The sequence below is a fragment of the Equus quagga genome, chromosome 15 (assembly GCF_021613505.1).
Source record: "Equus quagga isolate Etosha38 chromosome 15, UCLA_HA_Equagga_1.0, whole genome shotgun sequence".
Taxonomy (NCBI): Eukaryota; Metazoa; Chordata; class Mammalia; order Perissodactyla; family Equidae; genus Equus; species Equus quagga.
This window is the reverse complement of record NC_060281.1, coordinates 40315095-40335339: the sequence shown is the minus strand read 5'-3', so window position 1 is coordinate 40335339 and position 20245 is coordinate 40315095. Positions and strand designations below refer to the sequence as shown.

General features: G+C 39.9%; 1 protein-coding gene across 9 annotated transcripts in view; it reads left to right on the top strand.

Annotated features, from left to right (window-relative positions):
* Positions 1–20245, top strand: part of CARMIL1 (capping protein regulator and myosin 1 linker 1) — a 310460-nt gene that overhangs the window by 138980 nt on the left and 151235 nt on the right. For all 9 annotated transcript variants that reach the window (XR_006885324.1, XR_006885326.1, XR_006885325.1 and 6 more), the window contains 3 exons: positions 5441–5538; positions 5873–5943; positions 6196–6269. Coding sequence is in view for 6 of the 9 variants with exons in the window: in XM_046639893.1 (XP_046495849.1) it covers positions 5441–5538; positions 5873–5943; positions 6196–6269 (243 nt within the window). In the remaining 3 variants the exon portion in view is untranslated. The remainder of the gene's footprint in view (positions 1–5440; positions 5539–5872; positions 5944–6195; positions 6270–20245) is intronic.

The following is a 20245-nucleotide window of genomic DNA, read 5'->3' as shown; positions in this document are numbered from 1 at the left end:
CCAGTATCTTCTCTTCACCTACCTCTAACATATATGGAAGCATGTTTATCTCTTCCTCTCGCCTTCCGTTACAAAATTACATTTTCCTCCCTCATTATATAAGGAAAGTTTAGTTCAAAATATAGAGAAAATTTAAAGATTAAAGAAGAAAATTTAGGTTTAAAAATCAACTCCCTCTTAGCATTGTTTTGTGAACATTCTCATCTTTGCTCTGCGATCTTGCCTATCATTGGAGGCCTCACCTAAGACAATGGCAGTGGGGCAATCTAGGGAAGTATTTATGGTCTAAGTTTGTTTAATCTGTTTTCACAGAGGTGTCTGTAATGGCAGTTCTCTTCAGGAAGCTGTTTTGTGTTATGGCCTTCAGCTTTTCTAATAACAAGAACCTTGGCCGTTCTCCAAAACCAAGCTAGATTTTCTTACATTAAATTAAGTCATTAAGGCAAGTTAGAATGAATGTAGAAAAGCTTCACTCAAGAGATTCCCCAGTCACGCATAGATGAGTAACATGTTTCCTGCCCTCTAAGAATTTATGGACTAAAAGTCATGTAAGAAAGTTCCACAAATAATATGATGAAGAGAGTGAGAGTCCCAGATTTCAGACAAGGGAAAGTAACATTTAACTTGGGATGTCAAAAAATTAGTGTTGGATTTGTGTTTGCTTTTCTCTTTGTTTGAGAGGAGGACTTCTGTCGGGGGTGGGCCCGGGGAGAATTCTGTGGGAAATGTCAAGGCTGGAAGCAGAGGGAAGGGTTGGTGCAGGTGCAGCCGGCCTTCAGGAGACAGCAGCCCCCCAGTGTGGTTGGAATTGGGAGCCTGCGGATATCACTGGGATGTCAAGATGAGGTCCAAGGAGAAAGGGTTTGAATAGAAGGCTCAAGGATAGGCACCGGGGAGCTAGAGAAGGCTTTCCAACTTTGGAATAAAATAACAGTTCCACTTACGGGAGAATCGTTCTTGTGGGTCTGCTTTATGAACTGGAGTGGAGAGAGCCTCAGGGTGGAACTGGAAGGTGTCAGATTGTCTGGATAGTTTAGCGGCGGAGACTCTAGGCAAGTTAACTCACTTCTGAATGCTTCAGGGAATATGATGTTAATGCAGTTTTGTGCAAATTGAATCAACTCATGTAAACTGCTTAATAGTGCTCCAGAAGTTTTGGCTGCATGAGCTGTGGCAGCCCGTCACCCAGAGGCGTCGGAATGAAGGCCTATGCTGTCAGAAAGGAAACTGGTGACATTTGTAGGGAATTCCTTTGATGTTTATGATTTTTAAAAATTATATGTAAGTTGATTGAATGTCTGTAGTTTGATTTTTTTTTTTGTTAAATGTGGATAATAACGTCCTTTTTCCGTGGCAGAATAGTAACCTTCTAACGTGATTTTTTTCTTAGGCTTTCAGCATGCTTGATGATTCTTTCATATGTGACACATTTAAAAGTTGGCTGAGTATTAGCGTTGGTATGTTAGGGCAATGTTTCTTTACTATTATAATAAAAATAGTATTACAAGTCTCTACGAAGTCACAAGCTGATTGAAGTATGAAAAGGTGAGGTTATTGTGGAGAAAAGAAGGAAAATAGAAGTTTATTTGTCAACAAAAGAAAGGTGCTTTCCAGGCGCTGGTCATCTCATCACTTTTCTAAAGCAGTAAGTTGCATTTTCTTGTGGTGTGGTTTCCATTAGTAAAACACATACTATTCTGGATACAGTTGCCATCTTGCCTAGGATGAGCCTTGGAATTGAATTTTAAATAAATCAATGACTTTAAGTGGATTAAAAGAATTTACAGATTTTTTCCATGTCTGCAATTTAAGCATGAGATTTGCATAGATAGCTGGTGTGCTTGTCGTCTAGTTCACTGCTCTTTGCCACACGTAACTATTTTCTGAGTCTTACGTAAATTAAATGCACCCGATGTAAATATAGTTGGTTCAACTATATAGTGCTGCCTGCAGGTGAGCGGCAGGCCCTGCATATCTGATTTCTAGGACTTTGGTTTACCTATTATGGTACTTATTTTGACGGCAAATCCCTTGTCTGTCTGTCTTTCTGACACACCTTCTCTCTCTGTGTACCTATATGTGAGCCAGAGCCCTGTGATGCATGCACAGACGGGCTCTTTGCTGTTATTTAGCTCCAGGCAGAAAACAAGTTGTGTGGGGTGGGTTTTCCTTCCAGTCATTGTTTCTGTGCATAATGTTAGAATACTTACGGCACTGTTGCTGCCTTCTGGAAGTTGAATTCTTAGCGCTTTCTCTCTTATGTAAATAAATGTACTTGTTTCATGAGACTCCTTTAGTTCCTGAAATTCAAGTTTTTTTACTTCCTTAAAAAAGAAAGGTGAGAAGTGTTACAGAAGTGGAGCTAGTTGGAAAAGCGCAGACTGACTCCTTTGAAGAGTGTTTTGAAGGTGAGGGAAGATGCCAGGTGTAGCCTCCTCATGGCAGGGCCCTGTTCACACCGACATCTTCAGTGGCCGCTGCCTCCCTCACTCTCCAGTTGACTTCTCCTTACCCCTGAGTGTGAATGTCCAGGGTTGTTTTTGGAGCAAAATTGAGGCTCTGGTTTCTGAATCTGTCGTGAAGTGTATTTCTCCCTATAATCCTAGACTGCCACCTTCCTATTCTTAATCCTCCCAGCTTCCTGCCAAAGATTTTGCCTTTTCTTCCTGCTTTTGACTAGCTTAACTTCATCCTGTGCATCGTTGAAACAGCATGGCCTGCAGTTCTGTTGAAATAAAGCAAGAATTTTAGACGAGAAATCTGATCTCAGATGAAGTCAGATATAAGTCCAGCTTGGTGTGTCCAAGGCTGACTTCATTTAGCTGTGTAAATGCTTGTATCTGCCTCCGACAGCTCTGTGATTTCTTTGCATAATGTCTGGCTTCACTGACTTGTAGCCAGAAAATAATGCCACTGAAATACCCGAATGATAGTACTGACCCGAGACGAACCATTCCAAATTGCCAGATTCTATAATATACCGGTTTCATTGTGAATGTCTTCTTAAACCCCTAGCTGCCCCCAAATTAAGGACTTTTAGAATAATAGGACTTAATCATAGATGTTTTCAGGCAAAACAGAGAAAAATCATGTTGCACTTGTAGCTCTTATGCATTTACACAGGAATTTGAGAGAATTAATGACATTTGACATCAATTGGTTATACCTGATTATGCTTCAATCATAAAAATTGCAAACAAGTAGGGATAATTTCAATGCTAGCGGAATGTTTGTTTTTAAATGCTTTGGTATGCATTTGAGGTTGTCTCTAGGAGTGGAGCAAGCCAACCAGGCAATTTGTCAAGCTCTAGTACATTTCATCTGGAATCTGTCCAATCAGGAAACAGAAATAACTGAGAACATTTTCTTTTAATACTCAACTTGGAGTTTGAAATTCCTAATGATGACTGAGAGCGTTCTACATAGCCAAAGTGCTGTTAAATCATTGAAGAGAGATTATACTATGTCCAATAGGATTTAGTATGTGTATTGCACCACTTTGCACCCAGCTGCTGTCGTGGTCCTGTCAGGTTATGACCCATGAGCACCCTTCCTCACAGCCCATAATCTCTGACGTCCACCCCACTTTACCTTTGATGGCCACGCCCTAAACCTTGTCACCTCCTGGAACAGCTTCTTCTGTGTTGAAATCACAATTTAGTCATCCCTCTCTGACCGCAGCCTCTAGTCCTTTCACTTTCTCTCCCTTGGAAGTACCAGTATTTGGACTTTTTCAGGGCCTCCAGGACCTGGATCCCTTAGTTTTATCCCCTCCTTCCATCCTCTTCTTGCCTTCCCACAGTGTCTGTTACTTCAGCTAGGCCCTTTTGGCTCCTTCTGTCCCCTCTGTTTTTCTGGCTCGCCTGCCTGGAAAGCCTGCAAGCCTGCAGCAAGCCAACTGCCCCTTTCTCAACACACTTTTGGGCTGCTGGGAGCTGCAGGAGAAAACCCCACAGCTCTTCACCTTGGTACCACCAAAAATTCATGACCTTCGCTCTCACTGGGCTGTTAACAGTCCCAGGAATTTCTTGTTAACTTCTCACTTGATTGCCAAAGTCTGTTCCAGGTCCCACCTCCTCCACTCCCAGATACTGTTTACAGCGCTTGTCTAATCATCTCATACTCCCTGTTTAGGTTTTGCCTGGCTCCTCTTCGCGTTTACAATAAAAACCCTTAATTTGACCCTTAAGGCTCACATGACCTGACCTGGTTCCTGCCTAGCTCCCCAGACTCCTCTGTTGCCCCATCCCTATTACGTGTTTTTTTTTTTTTTTTTTTTTTTGGCTAACTCTTTTGAACTGTATTCAGTTTCTGGTAAGCACAGGCTTTCTCTTCTCTGTGAACTTGCCGTCCCTTTATCTGAAACACTTTCCCAGTCCGTGATTTGCACCTCCTCCCCCAACGCTTCACCTGAGTAACTCTTTATTCCTCCTTTAGGTCTTAGCATAAATGTATTATGTATTGAAGAGCATTTCTCAACTCCCCACTCTCCACTGCCCGCCCCACCAGAGACTTCGCCAAGTGCCCCTTCTCTGCCCCCTCTTTCACCCTGTACTCCCCTATATTAGTACTTCTCTTCTCATATTGCCTGTTTATTTGTCTCTTTCTCATAACAGACTGCTTGCTTGGTGAGGGCAGGGACAATATCTGTTTTCTATTTTATTTGTGGTTAGATGCCTACCTAGTACCTGGTAATGGGTCTTGGCACCCTGTAGACATTTAATACAATTTTGGGGGTGAATTAATTCACAAATTATTCATTAACTGATTACTATGTGATAACTACAACGGCATCAACTAACATTTCTTGAGACTTCACCATGCCCCAGAGACTGTTCTAATAAACTCTGTTTTGACCATGATTCTGTGCTGCCTCTGCCTATGTGGGCAGGAACTTTGTTAGGTCCTGAGGGTGAGAGTGGGGCTGTGGGCGGCGTGGTTAGACATGTTCTCGGCTCCAGAGGAATGATAGTCCAGGGGAAGAGATGGTAAAAAGAACAGCTCTTCCAGTATGAAATGCTCAGTTTCTGGATGGACGTTTGTACAGGGTACTATGAAAGGACAAGGGAGGAGAGTTGTACTTTAATTCTTTGAAAGTTAGTAATTTATGGTTAGTATACACATAATATAACTCAATTCATTAAGTAGAACACACTATTTTCTAACTATTCTAATAAAATCTAATGTTATAAAACAGCTAAATAACATGGAGACTATTTACGTTGCCAGATATCTTTAGCTTACAAAGGGAAGTTAAATAAAGGGGTTTATTATTATTCCTATAGATTTCTAGCTCCCTAGTGCTCAAAAAATGGAATTATATTTACCCAAATTGAAGTGACACCCATCTTTGTTTAAAAAAAAGGTGGATCACAAAATAGATTTCTATGTGCAGTTCAAAAAACTTGGTTTTTGAAATTCGTTCTTGTTCATTTTACAGGAGAATCATGAAAAAAGTCTCCATGGAGCCATCTGAGCGACTGGCCAGTCTCCAGGCCCTGTGGGACAGCCAGACCGTGGCCGAGCAGGGCCCCTGTGGTGAGCATGCATTTTAAAATCAAAATGTAAACGGCTGCATGGATGTCCCCCTGCCAGGAAGTTAAGTCTATTCCTGGTATGCTACTGTAAAGGTACAATTAGTTTTAAGGTGTAATTAGCACCGCACAGACTTCAGGTTGGTGGACAAAAGTCCTATATTTAAGCTGTATTGCACCCTGCTATGTACTTACTATAGGACGGGGGGAAAATCTTTGCTCTTTTCCCAAACGGAAAGAATATCAGCATTGTCGACATCAGCCGTATTTAAGCTTGTAAATTTTAACTTAAAAATCACTTAGCCGAAAACCCGTCACGTTTCCGTTGTATATTTCAGGTGGATTTTCTCAGATGTATGCCTGTGTTTGTGACTGGCTTGGATTTTCATACAGGGAAGAAGTACAATGGGTAAGTGTATCTGTGCGCACATGCACACACACACACTAACATGCACACATTCACACACAGCTGGAGACTATTCCCATATTTGACTGGCTTATTTCTTTTTCCCCACTCTTTATTTTTTTTTTTGTTTAAAATCTTCCTCCCTCAGATTACATAAATATCTGCCTATGTCATTGTCTAATTCTCTTTGCATCTCTCTTGCTTCCCTGATCATCTATGCGGACTATTTACATGACTGAATTATATTTCAAATAGGATGTGGATACAATTTATCTGACACAAGACACCAGGGAATTGAATTTACAAGACTTCAGTCATCTTGATCACAGGTAAGCTACTTCTTTTTTTCCTTTCGTCTACTCCTAATTTTGCTCTCAGAGCTGCACTTCTCTGTTGATGCTTACGGATCTCCAGAAAATCGTTTTATACAGGGAATCAGGAGAATCTAAGAATCTCTGGATTTTACCTTTCAAGTAGTATTTTCGAATGTGTTCATCACTATGAATGATTTGGGGTGGGGGTTCATGTGTGTATCTCAAATCTAGAGTTTGTAGTTAGAAACTATGGAAATGATATAATTCTTAGGTTCTTATACCGGCCTGCAAAGGTCTATTTCATCTATCCCGTGTATAAAATATAGTACTATTTTATATGACTGCCTGCCATTTAAAGCATTTCTCTAGGAGGAAATTTTACGCTGAAATCCTAACAGATGACTTTTAGTTTACAATGTCTTTATGAATTGGGGATTGTTGACGGTATGTGTGCGTATGTTGGTGGAAAGCAGTTTGCCAATATCTGCCTTCTGATAGTGATAATAGAACTGTAGAACCTGTTACGAGTTATTTGAGAGACTTTAGGTTTTAAGATCTTGACTTTAATATATTTAGCGCTGTGGGCTAGTGTGATCAGGCCCCAGGGGAAAAGCCTCATTCAGTTGCTCCTTCTCTCTGCAGGGGCAGACCTATCCCAGTTATTTCACTCCCCGACAAAGTTGAGCCTTGCCCTCGCCTCTCCTGTGTCTTTTCTGGTAATTTATCCTGTCCTATTCCAGTCTCCTCCACCGTGGATATGCTGCTACTTATTTTAGGTGGACAGATATCAGCCCTATGGCAGGGAACCCCAGCCCAATAAATCTTTTTCTGTTTGGAATTGAGAGAGAACTCTGGGATTCCAGCTGTTCCTTTTAGGCCATTTGGACAACTGGAATTGCCAAGAGGATTATCGCCTCTTCTTACCACCAGCATCTTGCCCCCCAAAATGTCATGTCAAAGAATTTTTCCACTTACCTGGCAGGAAATCCAGAATTGTAGTAGGCTCCCCAAAGAGTTCTAGCCAACTGAATTGAGCAAAGAAAAAGTATACTGCATGGGTATGACTCCTCCCTGCACAGCCTGGGTCTGCGAAGGACAGTGAAGCGGGTTCAGCTGTGTCTGTAATGGTGGCTGAAGTGCCTAAAGCTGCTCCTCCCCCTGCCTCAAGCTTGGATTGGCTTGCTTTTTTTATGCAGCAGGCAGGTTTTTCCTGCCTAGAGCCATTTTCCCTCTTCCTATGTATGAGGGAACTTCATACTCAAGTTTAGGCAAGGTATTTCTTGTGTAGCTCATGAAAAAGTGAACTGAAAAACAAAAAAAATAGAATGTTTTACTTTGTAAGTACTTTCCAATAAAAATAGAAAATTTCATGTAGAATGAGATAGAAGTGGGTTGGTCTACAGTATCAGGTCTCAAGGTTTTTGGTCCCAGGATCCCTTTGCATTCTTGAAAATGATTGAGCTTTTGTTTATGTGGGTTATATCTTTTGGTGTTTATCACATTAGAAATTAAAACTAAAATTAAAAATATTTATTAATCCCTTTAAAAATAATGTTAATAAACCTATTACAGGCCAACATAGGTGCCATTTTTATGAAAAATAAATATATTTTCCAAAACAAAAATAAGTCAGCAAGAAGAGTAGCATCAGTTGACCTTTTGGCAAATGTCTTTAATTTCTGACTTAATAGAAGACAGCTGGATTCTCATCTCTGCTTCTGTGTTCACTTTGTTAGGATACGTTGTGTTTTTTTTTTTTTTTTAAAGATTTTATTTTTCCTTTTTTCTCCCCAAAGCCCCCTGGTACATAGTTGTATATTTTTAGTGGTGGGTCCTTCCCGTTGTGCCATGTGGGATGCCCCCTCAGTGTGGCTTGATGAGAGGTGCCATGTCTGCCCAGGATTTGAACTAGCGAAACCCTGGGCCACGAAGCAGAGCGCAAGAACTTAACCACTCGGCCATGGGGCTGGCCCAGTATATAGTGTTTTGACTGAAGTATATAAAGAAAATCCAACCTTATGCAGATGTGTAGTTAGAAAAAGGAGTGTTTTTAATAGCCTTTTCACGTAATTAGAGAAATTTATGTTTGATACTTCACCACAACTCAACAAGTGACAGTTTCCGAAAGATCAGTTGCAATGAGGTATCTGAAACCATATTAGTGAACTTTTTTGTATTTTGTCACATTGAAATCCATTTGGTCCACCTTCTTCTTTGAATGGGTCTTACTCATACATGATTTTGCAGCGCCCTACGTTGGTCATTTAGAAAATATTGGTTCACTGAGTTATGCATAGTGTCCAAATATTTTGCTGTTGTGCAACAGAGGGAGAAAGAGACATTTGTTAACTATCAGCACCGATCTTATCTGAAAAGGTTTTAAGTACAGCAAAGCTGTCAATGGCAGAAAAAGTTTCCCCAAAATCAAATTTTTGCTTTAAGATATAATTTTACTATTGGAAAAAGGTGCTATCAGGTAATTTTCTTCAGTGACTGGCTAGCATCTTACATTTGAGAGAAAATATCTGCTAAATCCCAAGTCTGAATAACCATACTTTGTCATTCTTTTCATGGTGTTCCAGGAAAAAAAGGAGCTAGTTCTGCTTCTAATTCCAGCTATCACACAAATACTCTACATTGGAACGGTTATCATTTTGGTATATATAGAGGAAGCATTTTGTGATACTTCCATTTTGTTACACAGAATATTTAAAAGCCATTAGTCAAGGGCTCAGATTTCATAAAATGAGTACATTTTACTTCTTCGTCAGGGACATTCTTCAATGAAATTGCCATTTGTTTAGAGAAACTATGGGTTTGTGGTGGTGAAGGATATGGTGTCTACAGCACAGCGTGGGGGTGCTGCCTGGGTTCCTGCTAAGGTGCCAGTACTTTTCGCTACCATTGCTTTTGCAACATCCGTGCAAATGTCATCACGGTGGAAAGGACAAGTTTGTTTTTGTATTATTATGAAAATAGTCTTGAACTTGTGAACCCCTTGAATGAATCTCAGGGTGCCCCAGGAGTCCATGGACCATACTTGGAGAACATCAGGCCTATAGGAGTGAAGACACCATAGGGCAGCCTGAGGTGTTTCTTTGTCTGTTACACCTTTAATCCCTTTTGCAGTGTTAATAGATTATACATAGCTTCAGTGCTGAACTTTCCAGCTAATCCACTTGTGCTTAATTTGGTGATTATTCTGTCGCAGAGGGAACTATATCTACAGTTACTTGAAATATATAGAATACTATCCATGGGGCCGGCCCAGTGGTGCAGCAGTTAAGTTCACACGTTCCACTTAGGCGGCCTGGGGTTCGCCAGTTCGGATCCTGGGTGCGAATATGGCACTGCTTGGCAAGCCATGCTGTGATAGGCGTCCCACATATAAAAGTAGAGGAAGATGGGCATGGATGTTAGCTCAGGGTCGGCCTTCCTCAGCAAAAAGTGGAGGATTGGAAGCAGATGTTAGCTCAGGGCTAATCTTCCTCAAAAAAAAAAAAAGAAAGAAAGAAAGAATGCTGTCCAAAATTGAGAAACTTTGTCAAAACTTTTAGGATTTTCCTCCAAGAAGATTTTTCCTAATTCCTTAGCTGGAGAAGTTTCAGTTCATCAGTAAACACTGCATTAATGAGGTGGATCATAATCATCTGGTTTTCTAGCTTAAGGGCTAGAAAGACATTTTTTCACTACTGAAACTCTAGATCAGGAGTTGGAAAACTTTTTCTGGAAAGGGCCAGATAGTAAATATTTTAGGCTTTATGGGGCAGACAGTCACTGTTGAAATTATGTACCACCACTGTTGTAGCTTGAAAGCAGCTCTAGGCAATATGTAAATGAATGAATGTGACTGTGTTCCAATAAAACTTTATTTACAAAAATATGCATTGTGGGCTGTAGTTTGCTGACTCCTGTTGTAGATCGGTGGTTTCTGATATGGGATGTGAATACCCAAAGGAAAATGTAAGATAAGCTACAAAAAATATTAGAACTTCTATTTATATTTGTTGACTCATGTAAAAATGTCTGTTTCTGTTTTATAATGTATGTAATATATTTCTCGTGTAGTACTTAGTATATAATAACTAAATATTAGAAAATTAGGGGGTTCTGAAGATTTTTTTTTTACAGCAGTGGGCTCGATTTGTAACAATGATTACTGCTCTAGAGGTCATTTCTCCTGCTAATGCCTAAATACTCTGACTTTTTTTCAGAGCTCTATCTTAATCACCGTAATCTTCAGTTTATTGCGTCTTTCTTGAGGGTCTGATTTTTCCCCATGATTCTTTTTATTAAAATTAGAGCCAACTTCTATCCAGCTTCTATATGAAGAGGTTGCTCTCAGTCCTGTTATATGGCCTGTATTAATAATATTTTGCCAATCAAGTTACAACAAATTATGATGGGTGAACATTCTGTGTATGAGAAGCTTGAGCATGCTTATCCATGAAAGAATGGTCTATTCAGATGGTACAGTTGTCTGGAAGTATTCATGGTGGCATAATTTGTGTGTGATGTGGGTCATTCTGTAAACTTGAGAGGTTTTACAAAAAGGCATATTATTATTTTTCTCATTTAGATGTGAATCATGGAGAGGAGAATGGAGGAATTAGACAAATTGGAGGTGCAGGAGGAGAGATTAACTGGGCTACATGTTGAACTAGAGTTTGTTAGCAAATGAGAGCAATAATTCTCTTATCTATGTATGAATTTTCCCACTCTGTCCTGATTTGAACATAATTCAGATAGAAATAAGCAGTTTTGTTCACCATTTACATTTATTAAAGAACATTCTGTGTGCATTTACGTAGCTGTCCCTGAACCTGATCATTTCAGCCAGACTTCTTCTAGAAAGCTGTTCTCATTTCGTATAATCAATGTGAAAGCTCTCTTGATGGCCATCATTTAAAGCTTTATTTTTTCATTCCACTCTTTCTCCCTAATACTTTTAGTTATCATAGTTAGAAACATCCATTCTTAACAGTCCTTAAAACCATCAGTGCTCCTGGAATGGAAGTTCATGAGGGCTGGGCCACGTCCTGTCTTATTTGTGCTATACAGCATGATACTCCGCAGTCAAACCAGTGGCTCAGAATAAAGGATTTTCAAGGGAAACTCAGCTGTGCTAGAGGGCACGGCAGAATCCTGGGAGACTGAGGGTATTATGTTTAGGAATGCCATCAGATTACTCCAATACTTTCTCCCCCATACTCAGGCTGGCGGTTGTTGCTTTAATGGTGTTCTTAACCTGATTTTGCTCTGTGTTACCAACCAATGGCTGAATCATGTCTGAATTCCTATACAATTCTGTGTGTTTCTTTCAGTTCACTCACCCAGGTCATTGCCTTTTTGCACCTAGGGGTTTGTAACTACCGTTTTTCCAGGAGCAGTTCAGATCCAAAGTGGGAGATTTGAGACATGTCTATGGCACTGCTGTTAATGTTGCAGGTCTGGTAATGGGAGATCTTAACGTGGTTTTGGCAGATTTATCATCTGAAGCACAGAGATGGAGGAAACGATAATCTGTATGTGTGTGAGTCCATCACCGCACGTGGAAGGTGGATTTAGAAGGTGCAGGACTAGGGCTCGGGCATTGCCCTTGTCACTGTTCTCACCGCAGAGACCCTACTAATGTCCCGACACCTCACATGTGCCTGGGATCTGCTCTTCTTCAGAGATGTGCTGTGTTCTATTACTGTAACCGTTATATCAGATGACCTATATAGCCCCACCCATTGACAGTCTTCAGAGGATTGATGAGATTAACTCCTCTGAAAATGAATTGAGGAATGGAGAACATGTACATCATCCTGAGGCCGCTTATGTGTCATCCAGCATGCTATTCTCTTGTCGCTGTAGACCAGCCTCCCTGTTCTGTATATTCGGCTACTTCACTGAAACCTTCAGGGTCTGCCCAGGAGCTTCAGGGTAGATTTACAAGCAACTTGAATGCTGTAATTGATTACTAACTAACTAATGCTCCATTGGAACTGAATGTGGGGCCAGGGACCCTGTTGTTACTGAATAAACGTTTAGGTGTGAGGATGACAGTGGCCACACTAGATCCATCCAGTTAGTCTCTGGAGAAGAAAACTAATTAGGAAGTACTTGGAAAATGCCTACTTGGTTGTTATTTATAGCTTCCAAAATGTTATTTAAGTATATTCTTAAAATTCATTCTGGTTTAGGTATCAATGGGCCAAAAAGAAGCATCGCTTTGAAAAAGGCTTTGTTACACATTTTTCATGGGATCTCTCAAGGGTCTGTGAGCTGACATGTTGAAAATGTAATTACACTGTAATTTGAAGTGGCAGGGAGTGAGGAGGGCAGAGGCAGTGGTGCTAAGGAGAAGAGAGTATATAGCTTTAAATACATCGATTTTTCTTGTTCCCAGAAGATTTTTAAGAGTCGCTAATCTCATCAATCCTCTGAAGACTCAATGACATGCATCATTGAGTTTAAACTTGACTCTTGAGAGCCCAGCCAGCAGTTCATTCCCTTAGACTCATGTTTTTGTGATGTCATATATCTTACTCATCAGGGTGACGTTCTTGAGCCTGATACTTTCAGGAGAAGAATTTTGAGAGTGGATTAATGCTTATCAAGGTTATCCTAAGGGCACTGGTCTAACTCTTTCCTAATCTAAGCTCCATCTCTTTATTCTTGCTCTCATTTAGAAAGGAAGAAATGCTGTTTGAAGTGTGGAATCAGGTGTAAATAGTATTAGCTTCTGTTTCCGTTCCAAAATTTCTGTAAATAATTCTGTAAAACAGTGGTCTCCAACCTGCATCAGATGGACTCTGGTGAACAAGTTGATGATATGTCAAAGAATGTGGAGAAAATAGTAGAACGTGGTTATGTTTATTTTTTTCTCATCCATTTTATTTGTATGTATGTGTATGTTTTATACTGTGCCTAATTATTGGGACAGTAGCACATGTGTATAATTTATAGATAAACACAGGTTTTAGGTAGGTTTGTGCCCAAAATACTTCTCGGTTTGGAGTGAATGATCAAAAAATTTTGAGACCACTTTCTTAGACCTCTGGTAATGTCCTCATCTCTGAAGTGTTTCAGGTTGTCACATCCTTCACAGAGTTGGTGAGTGGTCCAACTAATTGTTTAATAATAATCAGGATATACCTCTATATAAATTAGGATATCAGGAAGAAATAGCTGATCCATGACATTTTAAACTTTAAAGCTCTCCGACTCCCATTTTCAAACTAGATATAAAGGAGGAAAGTCTAGATTATCCCCAGAAAGGCTATCAAATGAAGATATCAGGAAGATAATGCTGTGGTTCTGTGCTTTAGCAGCTTGTCCTCGAGAGAGCATATTCCGTTGTGTGTGTGCAGAAAGCATGCGGGGTGGCAGGGCTGCATTCTTGTATGAAACACCTGTTTTGAGCCTTGGAATGTTCGTAAGATTTATTAGGGGGAGGTCTTCACTCCTCTGGTATGTGGATGTGCTACAGATAATCACCATGATGTTCATTGGATTATTCTCTCTACCTTTGTACTTTTCTGACATGGTAGATTATGAGGCTTGCTAGACATCTTTCAAATCTGTTGATTATTTTTGTTCGTTAACACTTTCCTGAGGTAGTTCACAATGTTTATGTAAAAGTCGTATTTTAAAAATTTCAGGGAAATTGTAGGAGGAGGCAGGCAGGGGCAAGGGAGTAAGGAGGGAAATTTGGCCCGAAAATAGTAACTGGAAAAATTCAATTGTTGTGAAGTCATACAGATCAGAAAGATGAGGTACGAACTGCTAATTCAATAGATTATCTAGAATCTAGAGCAGCAAAGAATTTGGCAAGTGATTTAGACTCTAAATTGCTTACCAACTTCTTTCTTTTTGCATTTTAACTTGTTTTAATAGCCCTCAAATATTAGCAGCTTATTTTTGAAGTCCACAGCAACAAGAGCACAAGCGATATTTAAAAAATTACTTGAGGGCTGGCCCCGTGGCCCCGTGGCCGAGTGGTTAAGATCGCGCGCTCCGCTGCAGGCAGCCCAGTGTTTCGTTGGTTCGAATCCTGGGCGCGGACATGGCACTGCTCATCAAACCACGCTGAGGCAGCGTCCCACATGCCACAACTAGAAGGACCCACAACGAAGAATATACAACTATGTACTGGGGGGCTTTGGGGAGAAAAAGGATAAAATAAAATCTTTAAAGAAAAAAAATCACTTGAGACTGTATGTTAGTATTGACGTAGTATAGTAATTTGAAAAATTAGAAACTAAGAGGTTGGTTGAATGTGATGACAGAGGTTTGGAATCTGTGACCTGAAACCCTATGGATATCCCACCCTGGGTTCACCTGTAGAGTAGATTGAAGACTCTTGACCATGTGGAAACCAGATTACTTATTAGTGTGATGATAGCACAGTTAAGACAAGAGCTCATGGGGTCACACTGCCTGCGTTTAAATCCTGGCTCTGCCCAGACTAACTTGGTGACCAGAGGCAGCTCTCTAACCTCTCTGTGCCTTGGGGGTCTTCATCTGTAAAAGGCTGTTAATGATAGTGCCCCCTTCTTGAGTTATTGTGAAGAATATCTGGATTAATGTATTTAAAACACTTCATGATAATACATAAAACTGTTTAAATAAATACTTGCTATTTTTATGTTCTCATAGGTTTGCCCTCTTTCTAAATGAACAACTATATAAACTGACCAGTTTTCTTAATTGAAAGATAAAGAATTAGAGTTGCGAAATCTCTACATTGTAGAAAATTTTGAATTTCCTGAGACTAGTTCATGGTGTTTTCTGTGATACTCTTGTTAGTTTTATGATGGCGTTTTCTTCTGGAAAGATATAAGTGAAAAACTTGGTTCTTTTGAGTTTTAAGGAAAGGTTTGGATTATTCAGAGGTGTTGAGATGAGAAATAAGAATCCCAGCTCTTATTAACAACCCCAACCAGTGGCTGGATTAACGACAACAAATACAACTTCTGTGTGTAATAAATTTACATCAGGAAAAAGGTTAGGGAATATTGTCTCATCTCTCTTCAGCACAGTATATAAGAAATGATTCTGTCACGTGGCTCTAAAGAATCTTAAAACTGGCTCTTCCTTCTCAGGGTTTGGAGTCTTGAAATGTTTTTATTCCTATTCTATGGAAATGGTAGAAGGGTCATGGAAATGTACGAGAGAATATTGTGTTGCCAGGACTCATGAGAGGGTTCTTGAAACTGCTGTAACTCTTCAAGGCCAGCTCTACTCTTCAGATCAAAAGTCACATGGTGATTAAGTCTCTGGGGAGGTCAAAGCAAAACCTGGGAGCATGCACAATAAATGCCACGGACAGATGCTAGAAAGCTGTTAACCACTTCCCACCATGAGACAATCAGTCAAAGTGACAAGCACTGGTCTTTGGAAACCTTTCCGCATTATGTAATATAGTCACAGCAGTGCTGAGTGAAAACACGAGGAGGGATTGGTCCTGATGGACGCAGACCCCACCAAGGAAATCCAGGGAGTTCTTTGCGGTGGAGTGGTATCAGCATAGCAGTTGGGGGGTCCATGTGAATGCCAAATTGAGTTTTTATCCAAGCCTTGCTAATGTGCTCACTTATTACTCTGTTCTAAGAAAGCCATGCATGAAAATGAGCTCTCAGAAATGAAATTAGTTATGTACTGCCTTGTGTATTTTCTATTTAAGTGGGACCAAATCAGAGTTTTGATCATTCCTGGCTCCGTGATACTGTTTCTGATATCCGGGCCTGAGTCTCCCTGATCTTTGGCCTCTGTGTTTGTTCTGGCTGTCATGGTGGCTTGCATGTTCCAAGAGTAACGAATTCTAGGAATCCTGAATGTCACTTATTTCAGACCTCGACTTTTGCATAGTGTTTGCTGAAGTGCTTCCTGCATACTCGGTCTCCTGTCCCTTAAAGCTCCCCATTCTCTGCTTGAGAGATGTTAAGTACTTGAGAAATTGAGGTTTTACACGTTCTCATATAGTTTATTCACTTTTGTTTCTGTTTTGTATTCTCATGGATGAACATACCACAATTTATCCATTCTGTTGATCAGACAATTTGGTTAACTTAATGACTATTATGAGCAATGCCTCTAAGGCCATTCTTATACTTGTTTCCTTAGAGAAAAGTGTGCAGATATGTACCAGAATGTAAATAATTGTAAAGTCAGCCACGATGTCCATCGCTTAGGTCAAGAAATAGGCTATTGTTCCTTAGAAGACTTGCATAAATCAGTTTCCAACCATACTTCCTCCCTTTCCCCCTACCATACCCAGTTATGACAATTATCCTAGTAGTCCATGTTTCTTTATAGTTTCATTATACAATATGCACATTTTGATTGGTTTGTATTAACTCTTTAGTCAATTTAGGGAAAATTTGTATTATACCGTGGCTCTTATTCTAGTCTCTGAATCCACCTTCTGCCTCAGGCCTCTTCCGTATCTCTGACACATCTTGCCAGCATTGCAGAAATTGTTACCTTCCTCTGATACATCCTACCTACAATGCTGAAACATTTCTTGCTTAAAAGCCTTTTTATGGTTACCCTGTCTATAGTCATGTTCACCTAGTGTAGCTTTCAGCCTTTATTTCTAGATACTAAGTGTTCTGGTTGTCTACTGCTTTATACAAACCACCCCAAACTTAAGGGTCTGCAACAACAGTCACTTATTGTTACTATCTGTCACAACTCAGGGGTTGATTTGGTTCAGCTTGATGGTTCTTTCTTGGGCCCTTTCAAGCTGTTGCAGTTAGTCGGGAGCTGGCTGTGGAGCCATCTTGAAGGCTGCTTCATTCACGTGTCTGGTGGTTGATGCTGGCTATCTGCTAGGAGACAGACATGTGGCATGTCCCTGTGGCCTGGACCTCTTCGCAGCAAGGCAGCTGGATAACATGAGTGAGTGTGTCCCAGAGAGAGGGTTAATAAGCAGAAGCTATATTATTACCTTTTCTGACCTGGCCTTGGAAGTCACATAGCTTCACTGGAGGACATTTGTGTCGTTTCCAGTTTTTGACAATTATGAATACAGCTGTTATAAGCAATAATATATAAGTTTTTGTGCAAATATAAGTTTTTATTTCTCTTGGGTGAATGTATAGGATTGAGATTGTTAGATCATATGGTAAGTGTATGTTAAACATAATAAGACACTGTCAAACTGTTTTCCACATTGAATGTGCCATTTGCATTCCCATCAGCAATGTATGAGGATTTTAGTTGCTCTGTGTCCTTGTCATCACTTGATATTGTCAGTTTAAAAAAAAAAAAATTTGTAATTCAGTAGGTTTGTAGCGGTATCTCATTTTGGCATTGAATTGCATCTCTCTAATGGCTAATAATTTTGAGCATCTTTTCATGTACTTGTTTGCTATCAGTACATTTTCTTTGATGAGTATCTGTTTAGATCTTTTGCCCATTTTAAAAATTTGGGGGTCTGGCCCAGTGGCATAGTGGTTAGGTTTAGTGTGCTCTGCTTTGGCAGCCTGGGGTTTGTGAGTTCGGATCCCTGGTACAGACCTACACCACTCATCAAGCCATGCTGTGGGTGTCCCACATACAAAAAAAATAGAGGAAAATGGGCACAGATGTTAGCTCAGTACCACTCTTCCTCAAGCAAAAAGTGGAAGATTGGTAACAGGTGTTAGCACAGGGCCAATCTTCCTCTCTCTCTCTCTCTCTCTCACACACACACACACAAATTGATTGTTTCTTATTATTGACTTCTGAGAGTTCTTTATACATGATGGATACCAAGTCCTTTGTCAGAAATGTGATTTGCAAATATTTTCTCCTAGCTTGTGACTTGATTTTCCTGTCTCTTAACAGCATCTTTTGCGGAACAAAAGGTTTTGATTTTGATTAAATCTGATTTATCATTTTTTTTCTTTTATGGATCATGCTTCTGGTGTCAGATTAAAAACTCTTTGACTAAGCCATACCTTGCTTTTTCACTATTTCTTTTGCCTAGAATGTGTGTCCCGTTCCACATCCTCATTTCAGAAGTCTCAATAACTTCTTCTAAGAACTTTTCCTGACTTCTTTTTCTTGATTAATGCCTCTTTTATAAGCACCATAGTACTTCATATTCTCCCTACTCCAAAGTGACTATTTCACTGTATATAGTTGCTTTTATTTCCTGAGTCTTCTCTTAGGCTATGCCAGGCTATCGGTATCACAAGGGGAGGGACCATCTTGCTGTGTTCATTGTTGCATCAACCCAGTGATTCATGCACAGTGGGTGGCACTTGTTGAATATATGAATGGATGGAGTTGCTGGGGCATTTCCAGGTTCCCATGCCTTTGTATGTGCTGTTCTAATTACACCCTGTGGATGCTTCCCCCTCTGCGCCAAGCTGACCCAGTACTTGTGTCCTCGTGTCCTCCCATGTTCTGAGGCCACTTTGAACATGCCGCCTATTCAGCATGTCTCCCTTTGTGCTGCAGATAGCTGAGTAGCAGTCTTTGTCCACCACTGGAGTCTAGTAGGGGCACAAAAGCAGCTCTTACTCATCACTTAACCCTAAGAGCCTAATAACCCCGCCCAGTACTTAGTAGGTACTAAATAAATGTTTACTGAATGAACTAAAATATATGATTGTCTTTTTCTAATTTGTTTTTAACATTAAAAAACTTAGGCATTAGAGAAACATGGTAGGCAAACTATGCCAACATGCACAAGACTCCATCATCTTCATGGAAAATATTTTCTAGAATAAAATTTTATTTACGTCATCCATAGAACATTTAATTTTGCAACTCTTTTAGATTGTGAATATGGCTCATAAGGGAAAATTTTAAAAATATGGAGCAAGAATTCTGTTAGAAAAATTTCATATCACCTCGAATGCTGCCACCCAGGCAAAGTATCCTCATAAAATTTTGCTATATTTCTTTTTCTTTAAAAAAAAAAGTGTCTGTATTTGTTAACATTTAGATCTATCATTTTATATGTAGTTTTTACCAATTACAATCATTGTCTATATCAAACAACTGTGAACTATAATGCTATATATTTTTTAAATTTAATATTTTACCATAAACATTTCTGGTGTCCTTAAATATTAGATTCGACTTTTAGTGTACCAGAATTTTTGCCCCCAAGGTTTTGGCCTGTCGTATGTAGAGATGATGCTGTATAAAGCATCAGTGCTTTACATTAGTATAATATATTAGTGTAATGCTTGGTTCTATTATGATGTGCTCTTCAATTCCTGAAAGTGAGTTCATTATGACAAAAGCCAGCTGTACTTCAAATCAAGTGACAGAATAGAATACACAATAAAGAGGTTCTGAAGTGTGGTCCCTACTTGACATTAAATCCACGAAAGGAGATGAGAATGATTTGTCATAGTCCCTGAGTGGTGAAGTACAGGGGAGGACTCTCGAGCACCGTGGGCTTTGGGAGCCCTGTGTAATAAGGTGAGATTCACCCTCGAAGCTACAACCTGTCATCAGACACTGGGGAGAGCTACAGGGACTCGTTCTGAGCACATGGTCACTGGAGAGCTGTGAAAGAGTGAAGACCGTAGAACAACTATGCAAAGAGTTGTTCTTGTTTTTTAATCTAAAACTATTTTAAAACCTGAAACTTAAGCCAAGTTAATAAAGAGGTTTCTTGGTAGGAAGATGACATGTGGAATCACATGACTGAGACGACTAATTCCTTTTCATCATTTTTCTCTACTATCCGTGGGCACTTATTTTGCCTTTTTAAAGCTTGTCTGATAAAACTACACACATGTGGTGCTTCAGACTCGGGGTTTCGGCCATAGTTCTTTCCCTTTGGCCTAGTTTCACTGCCTGTCTCCGAACATCTGTTTCTTCATCTGTAAAATGTACACGACAGTACCTTGTAGGGTTGTTTTGAGATTTAAATGAGATGGTCCGTGTAGAGTGCCTAGCACAGGGCCTGGTACCCAGAAGCTATGAATTAAAGTGGATTTTCAGCTCTCTTTAGGCTTTCTGCCTTTCTTTTCTATTTCAGTAAAACTTTGAGT